The following is a 22,629-nucleotide window of genomic DNA, read 5'->3' as shown; positions in this document are numbered from 1 at the left end:
ATCACACCAAAAGCTGCAAAGCAAATAATCAGGGTGTTCAAAGAATAATTGATACAAATTCTAATAAAATATTAATATATTCAATAGAAATCTAAAATAAATGGCAAACAGTAGGGAGCCAGAAACACTTACAATGGCAGGCTTTAAAGCGGCTGTTGGTAGGAATGGTGTAAAATGTTTTACTTTTTTTCTGCTGGGTTTGGAGAAAAGGTCATAATGCCCATAGGTACTCATCGGTGAGTGGAGTAATTTAAGACTATTGTGAAATCTCTGTGTTTTCCAATGCCTTTGTATCAAGCAATGTTAGTATTCCCCTCGTTCCCGTTATGACGGACCAATCCTAGCTAATCTCCAATCCTCTGTCCTGGTTGGTTAAGGGACGGCCCCTACTACATCCTCCGATTGGTTATGAGTCCAGCGCTATCATGACTGCATCTGTGTTGGCGGGCTAGGACGAAATCTTGTTGGGAGGGATAGTGTTGACATTCGAAGTCCCTCTCTCTGAACAGATGTTTACTCTAAGTGACTATCAACAGCAGCTTTAATATGATATTTTGTCCCATAAAATATGATTAGGCCTATTTAAACGCTCTGTGATTAATATTTGAAGAGTTGATTTGCAAAAACAGATAACTCACTTTAAATTTTTTATCATTGTTTCAAAAAACATATTTTTTCTATTGGTAACTTTTGGTATTATCAATCAACTGAAGTTGGGTGGCTTTGACTAAGTCAAAATGATATTACTAATTAGAGGTATCTTAAACATTTAACTTTGTTAAAAATCTATATTAAAAATAAATATGTTTCTGAAAATGTATAAAAACAGAGTTATCTGTTTTTGCAAATGAACTCTTCATTTGCTCTTGAATGTTGCAGAAAGCACAATCTTTTGTTGTTGTTATTGTTTGGAGAACTGCAAACATGACGTAGTAGAGCGGTGTAAACTCAATCCGTGTATTTGTCGATCTACTGCCCTCTCTGCTTGCATATTTACTGCACCACTCCTCTCTTTCCATACTTGGCAATGCCGTTCTCGCTCCTTCGCCATTGGCTGCTGTCGAGAAAGCCCAGAGTGACCCGGACATGCTACCGGGGCCTGTTTTCTGACAGCAGCCTCCTTCCTGTAGCCCGGTTGAGGAAGTGAATTTCGCTGACAGGGCTGGGTTCAGTGAGGGAGAGGCGAACAAAACATCATCCGCGGGGGACTTAAGATACAACAAAACAACAAGAGACGAGAGGAGCCGCTTTTTGAAACATTTTAAAGCTAAGGTGTACATCCATCGGTGAAATCGTGCTCCCCTGCCCCGCCGAGAACGCCACAGACCGCCGCAAACATGGTAAGGGCCGCGGCAGAGCTGGCAGGGAGAGAGGGCTTCGGAGGGGCAGCAGGCTAGCGCTAACACATAGGGATGCTAAGCTAGGCTAGCAGTAGCTGAAGGGGCTGGGTGGAAACCTGAGAGCAGCAGCAGGGAACCCAAGAGTATAAATCACCGATGCGTATGCACTGTTTGCAAAACAGCTGATAACCGGATACGAATAAATGAGCTCTTTGGCTTAGCTAGCAGCTGTTTCTACTGTCTAGTAAGCTAGCTGCTAGTTAGCTAGATAGCCTAGCTAAATACACCGTAGGCTCAAAGTTAGCACAGGATGTGTTGTATTTGATACAAGTTCGTGAGGAGTGTTAGTAGTGTGTCCAAATATGTAACACACACAGACACATAGTCGAGCAGCCGTGCACAACACGCACACACACAGGCTAAAATAGTCCAGTGCCTGATTGCCTGTTGCTAAAATAAGACTGCTTGCTCCTCCTATTCCTTACCATGACGAGCCTCCTCAGCTGAGTTTTTCCTGCCCTGTAAATTGATTAGGAATTTTCTATTTGTTCTAAAAGAAATGATTAGCTCTGATTGTTATATTAATAACTCCAGTGTTTGGGTAAATGTCCTTTCTCTTCAGCAGGTATGTCTGCAAAATGACTGAAATAAGTCACACTTGACAAAAACTGCTCTTTTAGTGAAGCTCTTTTAAGCACAATGAGTCACCATCTTGTGCTTTCACACTGTTTGTAATAGTGGATTTTGTAGAACTTCCACATGATCTCAAATATCTTATGTCTGAGTTGGAAAGAGCAGCTGGATGTTCTCTGCAGACGCCCACTCCCTTCTGCCTCACCTCACCCATCCTGCTGGTCTCTCCCCTGACCTCAGGGGTTGTTGGTCTGAGCTAGTGTTTACACAGAGGCAGGAGCACTGGTAAACACAGCGTCAAGAAGCGCAGGTGTCAAATGGAGCAGTTTGATGTATCAGCTGCGAGAGATGATAAAAACAGGCAAAAGTAAATGGAAAGCAGCAGAAACAGCTTTGGAGACATCGCCTTTAAACTGCAGTTATGTTCAGGGTCACTCTCAAGGAAAATGTTTATGGAAAAGGGCTCCCTTCTTTATGACATGTCAATGTCTTTTGACTAGCCAGCAGCTGTATTAGTATAGTCTGTGTATGCTTAAGAGGTGTTACTTCAAAGATAAGCTAAGACAGAGGGCGTTGTTAACATATTTAAGTGTGGTGAATTAAAGCTGTATAACATACCTACAGTGTTGCGAAAAAAAACAACTTCTGTTGACCTGTTTTATCATTTACAATGTGTCGGGTTAGACTTCAAACTGGTCTTCATGTTTTTCTAAAGCAAATCTGTTGGTTTTTTTATTTCAGTAGTTTACCACACATTAATGTGCAAGATCTCATTTATGCTGTTAAATACAGGTGTGCTATATGTTGAAACCGATCAGGATATGATGTATCTAGGTTGGTAAATGTAGACATATAACACTGGTGTTACAGTAACCCTCTAATAAAGCCCAGGTAAGAAAATGGAAGACCTCGTAAGTTTAGCTTAAAACACAGGGTTTGTCCTTCTTCCGTTACATACCTACCTCTACCTTTTGACACATTCCCTAGATATTCATGTTGGAGCTGGTCTGCCCCCCTCACTCTCTAATATCCTGCTGCTCACTGCATATTTAAGGGAGGAGAACCCCTCTGGGGAAGTCTATGCTATGCAGTCCTGGTTTTTCTGTCTTCTTCTAAAGTTATGATGCATAAGTTATTTATTTTATTGAAACAGACTTTCCTGCTTCAAGGAAAGAACATTTTATAATATTTGTTCTTAAACTATGGCACAAGAAATATGTTACAGTAAAAAATAAAGTTGTTTTTATTTATAGTGGATCTCTTTGATGCAGTGTACAGGAATGTGGATCTTTAAAAGCCAGATGAGTGGCTGAACTGCTCCACAAACTCTGGTTAAAGGGGGAAATTGACCCTTTTTTTAAAAATATGTGTCGGGTGTCTGGGGACATAACAAAACAGGCCTCAGTAAACAACTCTAACCAAAACCCAAATAAGGAATTTGATTTAGTGAGTTACAGGATGTGTAGAGGACTCTGAATTGATTTTGGTGTCAAGGGTTTTGTGGACTGTAAGGACATTGCAAATTTAAGCATTTGTTCTTTACAAAACACATTCTACAGCTATTTCATTGTTTTAAGGCAGTATTATGCCTTAAAATAATAATTCAGAGTTTTCATCCTAATGCTTTAAAGAAGAGGAGACATTGCCCTACAGGTCAGACCCCAGGTTATTTAGATGATTACTGGTTAGACAACTGGAGGGAATCCTTTCATGTCATGCCTTCAAAGCAGCCTTTATTAACACTTCATATGTCATGAGCCCTTTAGATTGTTCTTGTGCTTCAGATAAAATTGATTTTGATCTCTGGGTTGGATCATGACAGTGTCACTGCAATAGTGTGACTTTTCTGATTGATTGGGTTGTCAAGAGGAATCAGAACTAATAGCAAACACCTGGGTAGCATTAGATAACTTCCCAGTTGACAGTTCTTAACTGAGAAATGGAAAACAAAGCTTACCATCTCTGCTCCTAAATACAAAAAAGTTCTGTACAATCTCAAGAGCCAGTGTGAAGAACTGGTCCAAAGATAAACTCAAAGTTTGGGCTGCAAGTTAAGCATGTTACAGTTGTTATTTACTTGTTTGAGTTTAACTTTGCACAGCTCATGCTCACAAGAAATTACTTTTTTTATTTTGATGCTGTTTTATAAAAAGCTAAAAATGATTTAAAGTTGTCGGCCACCTAAAGTAAAGATGACATTAGGCTTCTGGTGTTCGGCCTGGTGGCAAACTTATCCATCCACAAGGCCTAATGTGAATAGCTGAAAGCTAACTGTACATTTTACTTTACATTTAAAACTATCACACTTAGTGTGGTATTATAAACCGGTAATTTTTTTAAATTAATATTATTTTTTTACATATATATTTAAAAACCTTTACTGTTGTAGAGTCATACAAAGAACCCAAGAATGCATAGGATTGCAAAGCTGTGATGTCTTTCTGCAAGAAACAAAAACCTTAAATTGAAGTTAAAAAAAGACATTACCTGGTTTCTCTGTACACAGAGCTTGTAAAACCTAATTGACTGCTGATTCTTTCAGCCTTAGAAGGCTGAGCATATTTTATCAACAGCCATAATCAAATTGTACAAAAAAAAAGGTATTAAGTTGTATTTTGTAACTGTGCTAGATGAACCCAGAGACTCAATCAAGTAATTTCAGGACTGGTGAAAAATCTTGATATTGTGTATTCCATTTGCTCATAATTGTCATCTTCTTTATGGGTAAAAGAGATGGAAAAAACCTGGGGAGATGGAAGCAGTTAGTCTATTTTTATTTTAGTGTTCATTTAGGAGTGGGTGCAAGCCAATAAAATGGGGCCCTAACTTGTTGTACCGTTTATGTGATGTATACTTTGCTGTTTTTGTTCTAATGCATGGCGAGTATGATATGACTGTATGCATTGAAAGACCAGCTGTATGAAGCCTGAGCCTCATCTCTCGAGGCAGAGCTTACGCTTCAGACTTGGGGAAGTTGAGAATGTTAGCTAACTCTGTCACATTAACATAACTCCAGACATTTTGTTTGGAAAATACTTTTTTTTTGCTTTGTGTTGTTTGTGAACTCTTTTGGATAGCCATCTAAAGTTTGTGTAGGGGACGCCAGCTTGTGTAAGTGGAATATCACTGTGTACACAATGACAATATGGATCACAGATCTGTGTTTTCTTGCCATGCGTCCAGTATTTATCTAACATGTTGCTGTTGTGTATTGCAAACATTTGTTCCTAAATTAACTTCCCCATTGTGTCTGATGGCTTACATATGGGGCACTGGTTGTAAAGTTGTGCAAACCGAAAATAACAGCAACATTTCTCCACATTTAGCTCCCAAACTTCATAAAAATGTAGAGTGAATTTTTAAAAGTCACTTTTTTATATCACATTTAGAGGAATATTTGTGATCTTCTTCACATTTAATTTTGTTGTGAAAAATATATTAAGTTAAAATGTTGTTAAATCCAAATGCTAGATATAAATCTAAATGTTAAATCTAAATATAAATGTTAAATATAAATGTTCAACATTCAATCTAAATGTTAATATAAATATAATATTCGGTGTGCACAACTTCACAAATGACGCCCCATACTTAAAACATAATCAATGAATTTAAAAACATCTTCAAAGCTTAGATCTCGGAGGGGTTCATCTCAGTCCCAGTGGGTTGTCGACCCAGCTTTCAATAGTAGTCTCATACATAGAAACACATAGAAGGACACTCTGTTTTGGCCTGCAATAGCCAATGAAGAGTGCATGGACCCTTGCACTGACATTACTGTGATATGTCCAGCTGTGACACGTCTTAAAGTTCCACCCTCAGAAAAATGTTGTACATTGTAGAAATCAATGAGTTCCGACTGTTTTGAGTTCATTTACTGTTATCCTTAAATGTTTTTTTTCATCTGCAACATCTCATATGACAAACCACAAGAGCAGTTCAGTTTGCTGAACTGAAAAAGTTGTCTCTCTAACCTCACAGTGCAGGCCTGGCTTGCCTGCAGGGGTGTGAATATTTCCTGCACAGACACTCCTCTCTTAGACGCATACAGAATGTAGCAGGCCTTTCTTATCAGTGTGCTGTTATGGAGAATTGGAGGAGCTTGGAGTGGTCATTTTTTATTTTTAGACCTTGCAGGCTTGATGCAATACTGACTTAAACTTTTCCACAATAATTCAGCTGCATGGTGCATACTTCAACGGAGCCTGTGAGCAAATTCAGTTTTGATCCTTATGCTTCCTGAATAAGCTCTCATCAGTTTAGCAGGGATTTCCTTTAAAGGATACATTCACATTATTCAGATTCCCATGTGGACAACAGGCTGTGCTTCCTGTTGTTCACACTGGCCTTTCAGAGAACCCTCCTTGGTGTGCACCTAATGTTAGTGACAGCGTTGAAAATCAACTTTCCTCTCTCCGTGCAAAATATACATTAGAGTTTATCTCATGGTCCTTCACGAGTCAAATCAAGTGGAAATCTTCCAAGCTTGCTTTTTTATATTAAAGAGGTCGTTTGTGTGTTTGTTTTCATGGGGAACGTTGGAAAGCAGTAGAATGCTTTTAATACAAAGAAAAAATGTTCAGCAAAGGTTTTATTTTTGGAAGACACCCACTTTAGTTACATGAAACTGCCAAAGCCCCATTATATTCAGAACCACTTGAAGAACCATGTTCAGATGGATCTCATGTTGGTGTCCACGCATATAAGTCAGCAAAAATGTTGCAACATAAAGATTAGGACTCTGTCTTAAGCCCTGAGTAAACAGTTATCCTGAAAGTTGTCAGTCGAGTCAACAGCAATTCAGGAATGTGACTCAAACAAAAGTAAACAAGGAAAACCTTTTCCATTTTTTGGTCACTCTCAGTAGTGTTAACAAAGATGGCATCGCTTTCACTCAATTACTGTACACCTGAGCATGTCTGTACATGACCCAGAGGAGAGACGTGACAATGTAAAGGTCCAAATTAACTAACTCAGACACTTCAGTAGATTTTACCCTTCCAGTTCAATGAAGTGTGTGTAATGTCTAATTTTACAGATGGCTTGTTTATCTGGTTTTTACTGAGGACTACCCTTTAAGTACTGAGCACTGCCCTAACTTGGTCATATCTTGTCTTGTGTTGTTGATTATGTGTGAAAAAGGAGGCTGTATCACTCACTGTAAACCAGATCTACACATAAAGTATGGCATAGACCTAAATGGGCCAATGTCTAAATAAACTTGGTGATTGTTTGGATCCCTGGCACAAAATGAGTGTTGTGTTGATGACTTTTAGTGCTTATTATACTCTTCTGCTCTCCTGAATTGCCTGAATATTGTTTTCCAGTCTTTTTCATTTTAACTGTAGATACTTCATTTTACATATTGTCTAAAGCTCAAAACAGTCACCGTTAAAAAGGCTCTTTAACTCTCTGAGTTTAGTCCATGTGCCACGCTGAAGCTAAACCGAACTTCCTCAAAAAACAAATCCTCTCTCTGTGTGCTGTATGTGTCTGGGAAATGTCCGGACCTGTTCCTCCAGACGCTGTCTGCTGTTCATATGCTGTTTCAGCTTTGGTCAGGCTCCAGTGCTTCAAAGGAGTACATATGGGGACCTTGGCTGTGAGATGCATAGTTTATATTCGTTAGAAAAAATATCTGGTCTGGAAATTTAACTCATTTGATGAACTGAAGTTATAAATAATTATTGGAACAACTTTAAAAAGTTGTCACTGTAAAGTTTGAATGTAACTTTGTTAACAGGAAGTTGAGAACAGCTGTCTTCCATTTTTTAAGATTCCACTTAAATACCAACTAGTTTGAATTTTTTACCGCTTTAACAATACCGATCATATTTTCATCTTGCGATATTGAATCTGTTTCTCTTCACTTCATACTTAATTTGCTATCATTTAATAATAACCTGTACAGTATTCTATCTCAGAAGGCGTTACATGAATGTGTTTAAATTTTCAAAATGTTCTACGAGTTTATTCTGTGTGCATGTGAAAGACTTGTCATTACAGCCCCTCTTTTACAGTAACATATATTTTACTGATGTTGTAAAGTCAGTAATGTATGTTTTTTTTGGAAATGTTACATTTTGACTTTTTTCTTCCTGTTTGTCCCCAAAACTGACTTTTCAGGACAAAAGATAGAGAAATGTTAGAAAATTAGCAGTAACTACAGTAATCTAGCATATGAAGCTGCTCCATTGTGAGGCATTTAACTGTTGTGTGTGACTGTAATTTGAAAGTACGATGTAATAAGTGTTTTCTATTCTGTTTGCGTTTGTTTTCAGAATGAGCAGCAGCTGGACTGTGCCCTGGACCTGATGAGGCGTCTGCCTCCTCAGCAGATCGAGAAGAACCTCAGTGACCTCATTGACCTGGTGAGTCCACAGCTTTTGCTTCATCTTGTCTAGTTCCCCAATAATGTCCCCTTAAGACATGTTTGAATATATAAAAATGTTTTTCGTCTTTAGTGTTTGGTACAACATTAACGTAATATATACTGGACATAATGCTTTGGCAAAGCAGGATGTAAACAACTCAAATGTAAACAAAGGCTAAATACAGGCAAAATAAAAGTGGAGTTAAAATAAGGCTAAAGAAAGAAGAAATAAGACTCAACTACACAGCAGAGAAAGAAGCTAAGTTGAGGTGAGGCTTGCCAATGAGAAAATAACTTTTGAAAAAAGGGGAAATTAGATCAATTTCTTCCTATTAAATGAATAAAACACCATATCATTCATTTAAAAAAAATAAGCTCTAGGACATGCAGTATCTCCTGTTTACTGAAAAACAGGTTCTCTCTGTACAAAGGAACTTGAGGCTCCCTTTACAATGACGCTTGTGTGAGTCTGAATGTGCACTCAGACTTGAGCTCAGTAGTCTGATTTGCATGTACGTATCTCAGATCTGTTTTTCATAAAAGTGTATACAGTGCGACATATAGATTATGATCTCTTTCATTCTGATAAGGGCCTCCTCCATAATTTTCCAAACAAGCTGAATCTGAACAGTCAGATCTGAATTCAGGGACTTGTTTTTTTAGCTAAACAGTTTGACATTTGTCACAACTCTCCTGACAGAAGTAGCTCTTTTTTGATGAAATCTATTTTGGTGAAGCCATTGATGTTTTTTTTTTTTTTTTTTACTTTTTATTTTATGTATTTGCATGAACAAATAACATGGGATCATCGTGGGAGTTACAGTCAAGAACATACTATTCTTTTACACTTACATCATATGCCATACTATTCAAGGTGCATACACATTCCATTTTTCCCAGCGTTCAATACATTTCTCCAACTGAAGTCTTAAAACAAAGGTAAGTCTCTCCATACAGTAGATTTCTTTAACGATCCCACACCACTGGTCCACTGTTGGGGGACCTAATTGCAACCATTTTCTAGTTATAGCTTTCCTGCTACTTGCCAAAAGTATCTTCAATAGGTATATCTTTCTGTAGGACTGTTTCTGGTATTCTACCGAGATATATAGTAACAAAAGAAGAATCTAAATCACCCCCTATTATTTTATTTATCTCAGTAGCCACCTCTCTCCAGTAAGGCTGGATTTTCGGGCAGGCCCAAAAAACATGAAAGTGATTAGCCATAGATGAACCACATTGTCTCCAACAGAGGCCTCGGCTCTGCGTACCTGCTTGCAGAGCTGTTATTTTAGGGGTTATAAAAAATCTCAGCACATTCTTCCAGCCGAATTCTCTCAAAGACCTTGAGTTTGCAGTGGTTGCTTGTGTCTCACATATTTCCATCCAGATCTCTTCTGATATTTGTATTTCTGACTCCCTCTCCCATTTTTGTTTAATGTATGTTGTAGAGTGATCTTTAGAGGTTTGTATACTTTCATATATTCTTGAGACCAACTTTTTATTGTTTTTTTTTTGGTATGCATCATGAAATATAGAAATCATATTGTGTTCCTTCTCCTCTTTGATTTTTAATTCTTTATTATAATAATCTCTGGCTTGCAAGTACCTGTGGAAGTCTTGCTTTTCCAGTCCAAATGTGTCTGAAATTGAAGCCATTGATGTTTTGATGCCGTAACAGTGCTTTTTGTTAAGAAGGACTTGAAACTAATATTTAAAGAGCTGTATTTAGGTTAAGTTTAGTCTTAAGATTTCAAGAGTCAAAGGTTTTTATTGTCAATTTTCACTATATAAACGAAGACATACAGGAAAATCGAGATGCTGTTTCTCTCTTCCAACTCTTAAATAGCATAAATTTAAACATTAAATTTAATAAAATTATAATAAAATACACTTAAAGTCCAAAAGTATGATAGGAATGCTCACAGCATTGAAAGTAGTTGTTATTGATCAGGTTATCAAGTGTCTATATCTTGAATTCCTTACGTCAGTGATTATTGCAATTCTTCTTTATTGTACAGTTTTTCAACATAGATATCTTAATGGCTACAGAGACACAATTTTATAAAGGACAGTATTACTGTTGTGTAATGAAGGTTGTTTCAAAATAAAAGCACGTCTTGTCAAAACAGGAAACTCAAATCAGTACCAGAAGCGGGTCTTAAACATTTAATGCTGTTAACAATGTATATAGTGTTTTAACATCCCTTTAGGATGAATCCATAATGTGGAATACTTAAATTCAATGACATAAATTGGTGTGTCTGTCTTATATACTGATGAATAATAAAGACATAATATAATAAACATATTCTTTGGGTAATGAAGTGAAATCCAGCTAGAGTCCAATATTTTCCTAATAAGTGAACGTCTGCATTACAGACAGGTCTTGATTTTCAATTAGTTGTTTATAAATTTAATAATCAATCAATCAATCAATCTAGCTTTATTGCTTTATTTATATAGAACCTTTCATACAAATCAAATGCAACCCAAAGTGCTTTACAGCGATGAAGAACAAGAAAAAAGCAGAAATAAAACAATGGCAAGTCATGTTAGGGGGAAATAATGATAATAATAATAATAATAATAATAATAATAATAATAATAATAATAATAATAATAATAACAATTATTATTATTATTATTATTATTATTATTATTATTATAATAATAGTTAAAGTAAAATTAAAATAACATAAAATAAAATGGAGACTAATGCACACCAAATTAAAATATGTGTAATTAAAATAAGTTAAAGCATCAAAATTAAGAATACAAATAGTTAAAATAAATTGATTTAAAAAGGGTAAGGATAAGAGTTAAAAAAAAATTTTTTAACCTTTATTTAACCAAATGAAAACCCATTGAGATCAGGATCTCTTTCACAAGGGTGACCTGGCCAAGAGGTCAGCAGCAAATGCCATAAAAACAGTTACATGAGAATGAAAGTACAAGTTAAAACATACAATTTATAGATGTATTGTGTTGTACGATAGGAATAAGAGGTGCAGAGGCTGTAACAAAACAACAAACAATAATTTAAGGTTTAAAACACAGGCACTGTTCAGTGCTCTCACGCTGTCTGTCCCTCAGGAAAGAACGGAGGGCTCCAAGTGTGATAAGTTCAGAGTTTCAGTTTAGTCTGTAGAGCAGACAAAATAAAACTAAGGCTAAAAATGTCAATACAAACTGAGTAGATAAATAAAATAAATTAAATGAATGAATAAATAAATAAAAATAGAATAAGATGACAGTTCAAATTACTAAAATAATAAAGCAACATTTAAATCAATATTAGAGTGAATAAATACGTTTTCAGTTTACGTTTAAAACTCTGAAGTCTGAAGAAGAAAGCATTAAACAGTAAAACAGGTGTTTTGCTGTGAGATTTGGAACCACAGAACAAAATTGAGGTCAAGTACAAACATTGTCAGGTAAAAGTAACATATCATAAGTCTTCAACTACTATATAGAGAGCAAGGCACACTGCAGGAGGAGAACAATTTGAGTAATGGTCCAATAGTTCTCAGCAACTATCGAATCGTGTTTTGCCCATCCCCATTCTGCGCATGGTTGCCCTCTCATGTGTGATTAGCTGTGACTGTGTGGTTGAAAGAAGTGAAGCAGCATGCACACAGCTCCCCTAGGCTTAAAACAGAGGAGGAAATAGAGAGATGCTGGTATGTAATGATTGAACTAGAGGTAAAGTGATCCCTGTCTCTGAAACAGAATGTAAAAGAAGAAATATTTTCTTTTGGCAAAATCTCCCTCCAGTGTTTCCTTTCTTTAAAAATAAACATCCTTTAAAAACAACCGAGTCTGATAAATGTATCAAACTCGGACACAGATCAGATCACACTCTTTACAGTGTTTGCATGGCACCTTGTTTTGTGCACCCATGCCTGCCAGCCCCCGACCTGCTCACCTTCCTCTTCCCTCACCTTTAACCGCTCCCCCTCTGAGCCTTCTCCTCACCCATTTCTGCGTGTCCGGTTGTTAGTGATCATTATCTCAGCTGTCAGTCACCACCTCCTGCCAGGCACTATTTTGGCTCCACTGCCTCTGCTCAAACTCCACCTGGCATCACCTGAGATCACCTTTTTCTCTTGTTTTTCCCACATCTCTCTTATCTCCTCTCTGCCTCCCTTGTCCCTCAAGCTTTGCCTCTTCCTTCCAAACTCAGTCAGGGCTGCCAGGTGTGGGTGGTTCGGGGGAATGGGGGCTTTTTATGAGGAAAACAGGTCCTCCTTTGTGCCTATGTTCAGATACTGGAGGACTTTGAAAGGGGGGGTCCATGTCAGTCTGTGAGAAGTAATTTGTACCCCCTTATCCCCCAGATATTATGTTTCCCATTGATATTTAATTCCAGCTAAACACAGTAACCCCAGTTTAAGGACTGAAGCTGAAACTTGACACTGAAGACAAGAAAATCCTTTTTTTTTTTTTTACATGGAATCTAATATAAGTCTGCTTTTGTTTTTCCTGTTCGGTTTCTTCTTCCCCACATTTACAAGTTTGAGCAACTCTTACAGCAAGAATACATTTACATCAGCCTATGTGATGTGCTCTCTCCCAAGACATTTGTAATAAAGTTACAGAAGAGTTGAGATGTGTTACAAACTTGTGGAAGCTTCTGTGTCTGAAAATTTAAAATCTGTGCTGTATACAAAAGTTTATTCCTCTCTGTGTTTGCGTCCAGGTGCCCAGTCTGTGTGAGGACCTCCTCTCCTCTGTGGACCAGCCCCTGAAGATCGCCAGGGACAAGATTGTGGGCAAGGACTATCTGCTCTGTGATTACAACAGAGACGGCGACTCCTACAGGTGGAGTTCATAACTGCACTTCAGAATTTTAAATGATTTCAACAAACTATGTGGAGTTTTCACACAGATATCTTTATTTCGTTTTATGAGCATGTTTCAATCAGTCTGGTAATAATTCAACAAAAAGTGACTTGTACCATGTGTTTACAAACCTTGTTGGAAATCTTAAGTTTTTGAAGTTGTTCTGACCAGCCATGTTGGAGGTGTAGATTGAGTTTAAAGTTGGCATAAAGAGGGAGAGACAAGATGGACATTTTTGAAGATAATAGCGCATATTATCAGGCATTCATAGTGTGGCATACTTGCATAAAGAGTAATAAAAAGGAGTTCCAGAGAGAAGTTTGAATCCCGGCCTATGTCTCACTTTACAGAAAGCAGCCACCAACATGGGTGTGAATGTCAGAAAGGTATTCGACCAACTGACAAGCCGTTCTGAAGAAGCATGCTGGCAGCTGTTAGAGTGAGAGAGAGAGAGGAGCAGTAAGAAGAGCACCCTGATAGATACAGTGTCATAAGTGTCATGCCTTTGAAAGGGCTGCTCTTTTGACTGCATTTTACATCAAGATGTCAGGAGCAAATAGGCAACTAAGTCACATTTTTGGTTAAGTCATGAGAGTAATAATGAGTGTAACATCCTCAGGGGCAAAGTTTCAACATGCAGAATAAAATAACTTATTCAGCTCATTACGATCACTCTGTTATCAGCTCTGCTGTTAAATCAAAATAAATCAGGTTTAAAATGACTGTGAACTTGTGTCAAATCAGACTTTAATAATATTTTATTACATTTGTCTAAGAATTAAAACACTGGGGAAGTATCTCCTTCCTCGACTATGCTCAAGATCTGTCCATTTGGGCCAGGATAGCTTCTTTTGAAAAGCTTCTCTACAGAATCAATAACACCAAAGTATCAGATCAATATGGGGTCCTTATCTGGAAATATGCAATCAGTTTGTCCTCTATGTCTGATGAACGTCATGTATGATTATGAAATATAATATTGTGACATAAAATACTATATATGTTAACCTATAAAAAATCACCAAGGAATTAGGAATGCTATTTATTATTATTTTTTGTATTTATTTATTGTTTTTTATTTTATATTATTATTATTATTATTTATTTTATTTTTTTCTCTTTTCTTTTTGTTGGTTTTGTATAACTTATATATATTTGTTAACTTGTGGTGAACAAAGAAATTCTGAAAAAAAAAATGCATAAAAAAGTTGAATGACAAAAAAAAAAAAAATCTGTCCATTTGGTAATTATCTTGCAGAAAAATGAAGCCAGCAATGATCAATGATGAGAATTGTGTGTCTCAAAAGGCAGATGTCAGGGACAGAGTCAAGAAATGAAACCAGGATGCTATACAATTAATGAATTACAATTCTACTGTCTCCATGAGGTCACCTCAGATTGCAGTGAGTGAAACAAATATGATGAACATCTAACACTGAATCTTATCTTCCTCTTGACTGCTTCAGATCCCCGTGGAGTAATAAGTATGAACCTCCCATTGAAGACGGTGCAATGCCTTCAGCTCGCCTGAGGAAACTTGAGGTTGAAGCCAATAACGCCTTTGATCAGTACAGAGACCTGTGAGTACCAGCTGAGCAATCTCAAAGGAAGTTTTTAATAAACTGAGTGCAGCCTCTTGTGACCTTTGACATCTGTGTTTTTTAAGGTATTTTGAGGGTGGTGTGTCCTCTGTGTACCTCTGGGACTTGGATCATGGCTTTGCTGGAGTTATTCTCATTAAGAAGGCTGGGGACGGATCCAAGAAGATCAAAGGGTGCTGGGACTCTATCCATGTGGTGGAGGTGCAGGTGAGAGTCAGCTGATAGGAAACGGGCCCATCGAAGGAGGAGGTTCAACAAACTCTGAGTCTAACCCTGAACTATTGAGTCAATTTACCTAGAACAACTCATTTGAATTAGTTCGGTCAACTCTGAGTAGGTTCACCAAGAGTTGAGCATGTACACCATGACTATAAGAAGTTAACATTAAAATGGATGAGGTCCTGTGGTGTAAGGGTTGCAAACCTTTCTGTTTAATATGGGCTCGTTGTCTCATTGCAGGAGAAGTCCAGCGGTCGCACTGCTCACTACAAACTCACCTCCACCGTCATGCTGTGGCTCCAGACAACCAAGACCGGCTCCGGCACCATGAACCTGGGTGGTAGCCTCACAAGACAGGTACTGTGATGAACTACAGAAACAAAAAAAACTGATTCTGGGGTTGTGACAAGATCTCGTGCCACTAGATCTTGTGATACTAAAGCGTGGCGGTATTTCTTGTTAACATGATCTTGTGAGTCATGTTATCTTGTGAGATCAGTACACGGTTTTTCCTACATATTAAATTACTCCGCCTAATTTCTGTGCTGCCCCCAGCCCTCGTCAGAGTCTGACAGAGATTACCTCAATAATCTGAGGACAGCACTTGGCGAATGTGTCATTTTATTTTAACTGCAGTTGCTTTGATTGGATGGTGGTGTTGTATTAAAATCAGTCCAGTGCAGCGGAAAAGACGCTGCCAAAACTGCCAAAGAAAAAAAATTATTCTAGTTGATGATGATGATGACTAGTTAAGACATTACAAAGTGGACCTGCAATGTTTTGTATTTTGTGACTTTCGTTAGTATGAAAAACTATCCAGTCATATATGTCATCATTGAATCTTTCTTAAAACAGTGTTGAAAAATCGTCTCGGTCTTGTGAGCTGAGTGTATCGTCACAGCCCTACTGATAACTCATCCATATGGTTCCATGCAGTTTCCATCTCATACCCATCATTTCCATCATACTGAATTTGTTTCTTTTCTTTTTTTCACAGATGGAAAAAGATGAGTCGGTTGGAGAGAACAACCCCCACATCGCTAACATTGGCCGCCTTGTTGAAGTGAGTATTACGGCTAATACAGTTTCTGTTAACTAGTCAATCCAATTTATATCGATGATGGTAGACTAAGAATGTAATCGCTGTCCAGTGGAACACGCAGCCTGTTCAGAAACATCATTTAAGCACCTGTGTACAAAAGGAAAATAGAGGAATAATCCTTTATGTCTTAATTTTCTCGCCAGGATATGGAGAACAAGATTCGCTCCACACTGAATGAAATCTACTTTGGCAAGACCAAGGACATTGTCAACGGCCTAAGGTAACACCTTAGGAGTTTTATAAATGACGCTAATAAACGCTCTCTCTTTATGGAGCAAGTCCAATTCAGCAGGGTTCCCTTGGACCAGTCGACAGATATTTTCTTATTTCTTATTTCTATTTTCAATTGTATCGCATGATTTTATTGAACCTACCTTTGCTCCACCTCTTTGCAGATCCATTTTTTGCCTTATTCACTTGATTCAAACCTTCCTATTCCTCTCTTTAGCAGATCATCTGAATCTGATCTTCAGATCTTGTTTTTACTTGTGTTGCTTTTCTCCATACATTTCTGATGCCATTTTTCCCGCTGTCTTTCCTCATGTCAACCCCTCTGTTACATCTTCCTCCCCACCTCCTCTCCTCTGTACACCAGATCTATTGAGTCTCTGCCTGATAACCAAAAGTACCGGCAGCTCCAGAAGGAGCTGTCGCAGGTGCTCACCCAGCGTCAGATCTTCATTGACTAGGGGTCAGAGGTACAACCTGGCATGGAGAACTTGTTTTTGTATGTTTGTGCGGGCATGTAAACGATGGGAAAGAGCAAATGTAGCTCTCCAGGGTGCTCTTCCCTGGTACCCCCCCTCTTATTTGAAGTCTCACTGAAACTGAAGGGAGGAGGCAGGTGAAGTTTAAATAGTGAGCAGTGTAATGCTTACCTTGAAAGTAAATAAAACATTCACTTAAGCCATGTGGAATGACTGAGCTTTGGGTGTTTTTTCATCCTTAGACTAGTAAATCCTCAGAATTTCTACTTCTGCTCAATGTCACTACACCTGTTATCTGCAAAGCTGAAATTAAAGTAGAAAATGAAACGAATCAGATTTGAATAGGTGAATAGGTCGATAGTGTGTGTGTGTGTGTGTGTGTGTGTGTGTGTGTGTGTGTGTGTGTGTGTGTGTGTGTGTGTGTGTGTAGGTGTGTGTAGGTGTGTGTGTGTGTGTGTGTGTGTGTGTGTAGGTGTGTGTGTGTGTGTGTGTGTAGGTGTGTGTGTGTGTGTGACCTGATGCGGTATGAATATATTTGCATGCTCCCCAGAGTGTTGAAGATTGAGCAGCTGTTTGAGCATGTTGTGCAGATTGTGTTTACTTTAGAGTCCCTGTGCAGGAGTGATGCACACTAAGCAGAGTCAGAGTATTCAGAGCTGCCACCATGCAGCGCAATGCTTTACAGTTTGCCTTATAAGGTTTCCTCACATGCTGTGTTTATTCAAGGTGGTAGCACTTGTTTAAAGTACATTGCATCAACAAACACTGATAGAAAAGTATGTATGAAGAATCTTTGAGATAAAAATAAAAGAAATATCTGATCAGCCTCCTGTGTTTAACAGGATTCTATCAGTAAAATGGTAATTATTTAAATTATACAAAGGCAAATAGAGTGAGTGATGTGCTGACTTTTTGTATTTTCAGGTAAAAGTCTGAGTTCATTATTTGGAATAAGCCAATTTTATTTGGAGTTCAAAAGCATTTTTTGGACATGAATAAAGTGTATATGGAATATGCTTCTCATTAAGAGTTTTTTTTTTTTTTCCCAACACATGCCTCTGGCTTGTTTACGTTCAGCTGTGTCTTATAAACAAACCACCAAGCAGACATTCCTCAAATCTGTTGAAAGATGTGCTTGTAAAAAACATTGTATAGTTCATAACACCATGAAAGACTTCAAAGCAATGATAGAGGTCAGTCATATGAGTATACACAGCTGCATGTTCAATGTTAGTGGTATATTCCTTTTTAATAACCAGGTCAACAGCTTAGTATGATCATAATGTGTTCTTTTAATACAGTCAGAAAATAGAAAACTTGTGTTCATGAACTAAGTCACTGTCGGCAAGTAAGAATGTGGTTTAACTGTGCAACAAATAACCAAAGTTTGAAGTTGCCTGACATTAATATTTCCTGTGTGCTGTGTTAACGTGTGATGGATTGTATTTTTGGATTCACAGAGAAGCAGAATTGGACTAAAACTTTCAAGAAAATACATTTTCTCTCGTTGAGACTTTTTCTGTCCCACTGGAGAAACTTTTCCAGTCTCTCACTCTTTCCCTTTTATTTCTTTTGTACACACACTGACTCTCTCCCCTCTTTTTTGTCTTACAGGAGTGTTCAGACTCTGGCTGACAAGTCGAGGCAGGAAGCTCTGAAGATCAACCTGGTGGAGGCACTCAAACGCAAACATAACAGCTAGAGATGCTACTGTTGTTTTTTCTTCTGTCTCTATCTCTCTCTCTCTTGCTCTCTCACTCTCTCCGCCTCATCTCTGCCATCTTTTCTCTGTTTCTTTACGTCTCTCCCTCCATGCCTGTTTCAGTGCTGCACTCTTGTTCATTTGTGGAAAAACATAAAAGGAGAAAATGCTTAGCTTTTTATTTGTTCTTTTTGTTTTGTTTTCCTGTCAGATTTTTGTTTTCATGCATCTCATCTGCCATGAAGCCATTCACTCACCCGCTCCCTCAGTCTTCTCTTCACCTCTCTTCTCTCTGTCTCTTCTCTCCCATGTTATGAATATAATGATAGTATTACCACGGTTAATGATAATCTTGCAGTGTGAGGGTCATTGTAGTAATAATCCCTGATGTTCTCACAGCTAATGTGTCCTCGGTCGGTTTCAAACGAGTGACTATGGCCCCACTTTTCCTCAGTGACGAGGAAACAGACACAGACTCTCCAGTAGGTGGCGTAGGCTGGGCGGGGCTGTCATTATTATGTACATCAAATTTAATTCTTGCACCTATTTTTGTCTACAACACCCCCATGATATATTGTATAAAAATATTACTGTCCGTGTATAACTGTCATTCTTCTGGGCGATGCAAACAGTGTGAACAGGAGGGCGGCCTTCTGTTTGTGGTTTTACTCTTTACTCCACTGTCCACATGCATGTGCGCCTGTGTGGGAGCATGGGGCTTCAGTGAGTGGAAATGTAGACTTATCAAACATGGGGATGGACTGTTATAATCACCGGGGGATTGCACCCACCTTGTCAACCCCACCCCCTACACTGTGTATGAAATGACAATAAGCCTCCCCTCTGTTCTGCTAATTCAACCTTTCTCTCTCCTCACCTACTACGGTCTTTGTTGGGGGTCACGGTTTGTCTTTGTGTCTCAGTGGAAACATACGTCTGTTTCCATTTGGAGGGGAATCTTTTGTCGTATTTTTGTTTTGTTTTTATTTGTAACGCTTATGATTCATATTGTATTAGAGCCTCCAGCAACAATAAAAAACAGTAAAAAGCTAATCTTTTTCTCATTTTTTACTTGTCTTGTGATTAAAAACAAAAAGGTTAATGAACAAAGATTTGACTGACTACATTACCAGGTACTTCCAGCTTCTGTAAAGTATTTATGAGCAGGATAAAACATCTGATACATTACCTTTAATTCCCAAAGGTTACATTTTTATTAGAAAGTACTTACAGTTGTGTTCAATAGAAGACTTCAACTCTTAATTGGCAGCTGGTATGAAAAACATAACAAACAAATAAGAGTGTCAGAAACTCTGTAAAGTTCATGAGTTGTCAAAACTGTCCATATTACAGACTTGTACTCCAAGGTTCACAATATTTACTTAGATGTGCACGTGATGTCATGACCTAATATGCTTAACCCTCCTGTTATGTTGTGGGCCAAATTGACCCTTTTAAAGTCTATTTTAGTCAATATGTGCCTTCCAACCAGCTAAATGCAGCATAAAAATCTGGGCAGAATGTGACAGAAGAGGTGTGGTGTTAATTTATCAACATCACTTCATAAAAATAAACAAAAATCTATGTCATATAAAACTATTGTATCCATATTAAGGGCTTCCAATGTACATTAAAAAAAAGTTTTGACATGGATTTTAATGAAAACAAGTGCGTTATCCTCTTTGAACCATGATCGTGAGAATTAAAAATCACCAATGGACCAAATCTGGATTTAAGTGTTTAGTAATAGAGTTAAAAATTAGATTAAACAAATGTGTTATTGGGATTATTTTGGGGGATCTGACACTTTTGGATAATTGAATATGCCCCGGGTCAAATTGACCCAGGAACATTATTGCTGTTCCAGAGAAACTAACATAACAGGAGGGTTAATAGAGGGGTTTAAAAAGAACATTTTCACAAAAGATATCCATTGAGCAGCCATTTGACAGCATTTTCAACCTGTGACTTTTTTGGTTTTTGTCCAGACTGATACTTTACTGACGAGACTGGATTTGCAACAAAGCCGACTTGTCGACAGCCATGCCTGAGAGATAGCGTGTTATCCTTAATTATACAGTCCAAGATGTAAGCATGCTAAAAAACAGCTCAAGTATAATCTGACAACAAATAGTAAAATTATTGCAGTTATGTAGAATTGCGAGGTAGGACAACTCAACCATTGAGTTCCTCTACTTCACACAACTTGACACTAATTTGGTGAAATGAAAACGTAGCCTAATATTACACTAGGGAAGGCAGCCTGTCTTTTACAGTTTACAAATCAAAGTTATGTCCATGTTAAAGAATGAGTAATCATAATCCATTTGTACACGTTCTGAGGCGGGCCACTACATATCCAGTTACCTATTTTTTTCTGTCTGCAGTAGGTTTTCTTTTCATTCTAATGCTTATGAGTTTTGCCTTGTCTAGCTCGATAGGTCACTAAATTCATAGTCATTAAACAGTCAGACCATACTTTTATACATTTTATGTTTACTTGCCTACTAAAGAACTTAAGTAAATTATTAATTAGATTCTTCTATTTCTAGAATCTGCTTTGAATGTATCAACCCAGTTGTTATATCTGTCCGCCTTCAATGCACCATCATTTTTTACATAAAGTTTGCTTTCTTATAAACATATCTATATAAACACATCTATAACAATACACTCATCAACATAATAGTGATTTACGGAATTCCTGACATTTTACAGCCAGTGTTGGAGTTTAAAGGTGTGTCACAGTATTTAACATTCATTTTGTACCCCATGCTTTTTCTTCTGCAATCAGCTGATTTCTCTATCTCTTAGGATATATACTTTTAAGAGGTCAAGAATGAACTGAGCTCATTATCTTCTACATCCAGGCAGCCGTGAAGACCTTGGTGTCTGTGAATATTAAAAGCTTAACATTTATCCATGATAACTAACCCAGGTCAAAATGAGGTTTATGTATATGATCCATTGCTCGAAAATGGATTAATAGATCCTATAAAGAGATTGTTTACCTTTTAAAATTAAAAATAAAGTAGAGAAACTGTGACTATGACAATTCTGTAGAGAAGCATAGGCAACCTGAATAATGACCCCCAAGAAACATGGCCTCTCCTCAAACTGTGTGACCACAGCTTTCCACAAGGTGTCAGTAACGTTCTTCTCATCAGATGAGCCCCAATGTTAACAATTTATCACAAAGATTTGACAGGACTGTACTCAGCCGAAATACATTTTCATCCCATATTCCTGGCCTCCCAGCACCCCAAAGTGAAAATTAGTTTATTTGCAGGGTCCATTTAGGCTTAGATGCCTTAAGTGATCCATGAATGTTCATTTGTTAAAGATTTTCCTTCTCATATTGCTGCTGAATGAAAGAAGATCTTCAACTGGTTTGAATCCACTGGTTGGTAAAAAAAAAAAACATTGTAATTGATGAGGTTGGAATAAGACTTAAATATGTATATTTTCCCTCAACAGATTTCTTATTGTTTCAGCAAACAGTCAAAGATAAAAGTTCAGCGTTCTCAGTGTCTTGACTTAAGACTTTTGTGGAATTTGTGCAAGTTGATGAGTAACTCCTTCTCGTTGGTGGGTGGTGAATGTATGTGAACATGTTTGTCACTGACTGTACAACAGTGTTTTGTTGGTTATGTGCAGGTATACCTCTACATTGTCCAAAATATCACTCTTTTAAGTTAAACGACAGAGGCTTTGATTAAAACCAAACTAATGTCAATTAAAACACACTGTGTAACTACAGCTGAAGTACTTTTTAGAACAGTGACAGTTAGCATTCAAACATAGCAAATAAAACATGATGAATACTTTGTTGTCAAGTAAACTAATGAAAGTTGTTGTTCTCTGTAAGTAATGAAGCGTCTACTAGGAAGTTACCATTTATCACTAGTGGCAGGGGGTTTCTGTCAAGTCCTCAGACCTCTAACAGAGCTGTTGTCCCCCCTCTCTCTCTCTCTTTCTCTCTCCCCTCTCTCTCTGTCTATCTCCCTCTACACACACCAACACACGCACAGGTTTATGGTAATGAGGAGCCTCAAGGCGCAGGGGAGCAGGAGCCATTTTTTCACCATTCAAGCAGAGTTACGCGAA

At 37.7% G+C, this 22,629-nt stretch overlaps 1 protein-coding gene across 2 annotated transcripts; it reads left to right on the top strand.

Moving 5' to 3' along the window:
- The first annotated feature begins 939 nt into the window (after positions 1-939).
- Positions 940-19,575, top strand: capzb (capping actin protein of muscle Z-line subunit beta). 2 transcript variants are annotated; one of them, XM_034686383.1, is made up of 9 exons: positions 940-1,340; positions 8,255-8,344; positions 13,049-13,170; positions 14,658-14,771; positions 14,858-14,999; positions 15,252-15,368; positions 16,009-16,074; positions 16,257-16,333; positions 18,435-19,575. In XM_034686383.1, exons 1-9 carry the CDS (start codon positions 1,338-1,340, stop codon positions 18,520-18,522), a joined length of 819 nt encoding a protein of 272 aa, XP_034542274.1. In that variant the 5' UTR covers positions 940-1,337; the 3' UTR covers positions 18,523-19,575. The 2 variants fall into 2 exon arrangements, with proteins under 2 accessions (XP_034542274.1, XP_034542270.1); XM_034686379.1 differs by lacking the exon at positions 940-1,340 and adding an exon at positions 7,517-7,575.
- The last annotated feature ends 3,054 nt before the right edge of the window (positions 19,576-22,629 follow it).

Source organism: Notolabrus celidotus, chromosome 1 (assembly GCF_009762535.1).
Source record: "Notolabrus celidotus isolate fNotCel1 chromosome 1, fNotCel1.pri, whole genome shotgun sequence".
Taxonomy (NCBI): domain Eukaryota; kingdom Metazoa; phylum Chordata; class Actinopteri; order Labriformes; family Labridae; genus Notolabrus; species Notolabrus celidotus.
This window is presented reverse-complemented; position numbering and strand designations above follow the sequence as displayed.

Excerpts from the sequence above, each read along its gene's own strand:
- capzb (XM_034686379.1), top strand. Across the intron at positions 14,772-14,857 it reads TTTGATCAGTACAGAGACCT|GTATTTTGAGGGTGGTGTGT; the intron begins GTGAGTACCAGC and ends GTGTTTTTTAAG. Across the intron at positions 15,000-15,251 it reads TCCATGTGGTGGAGGTGCAG|GAGAAGTCCAGCGGTCGCAC; the intron begins GTGAGAGTCAGC and ends GTCTCATTGCAG.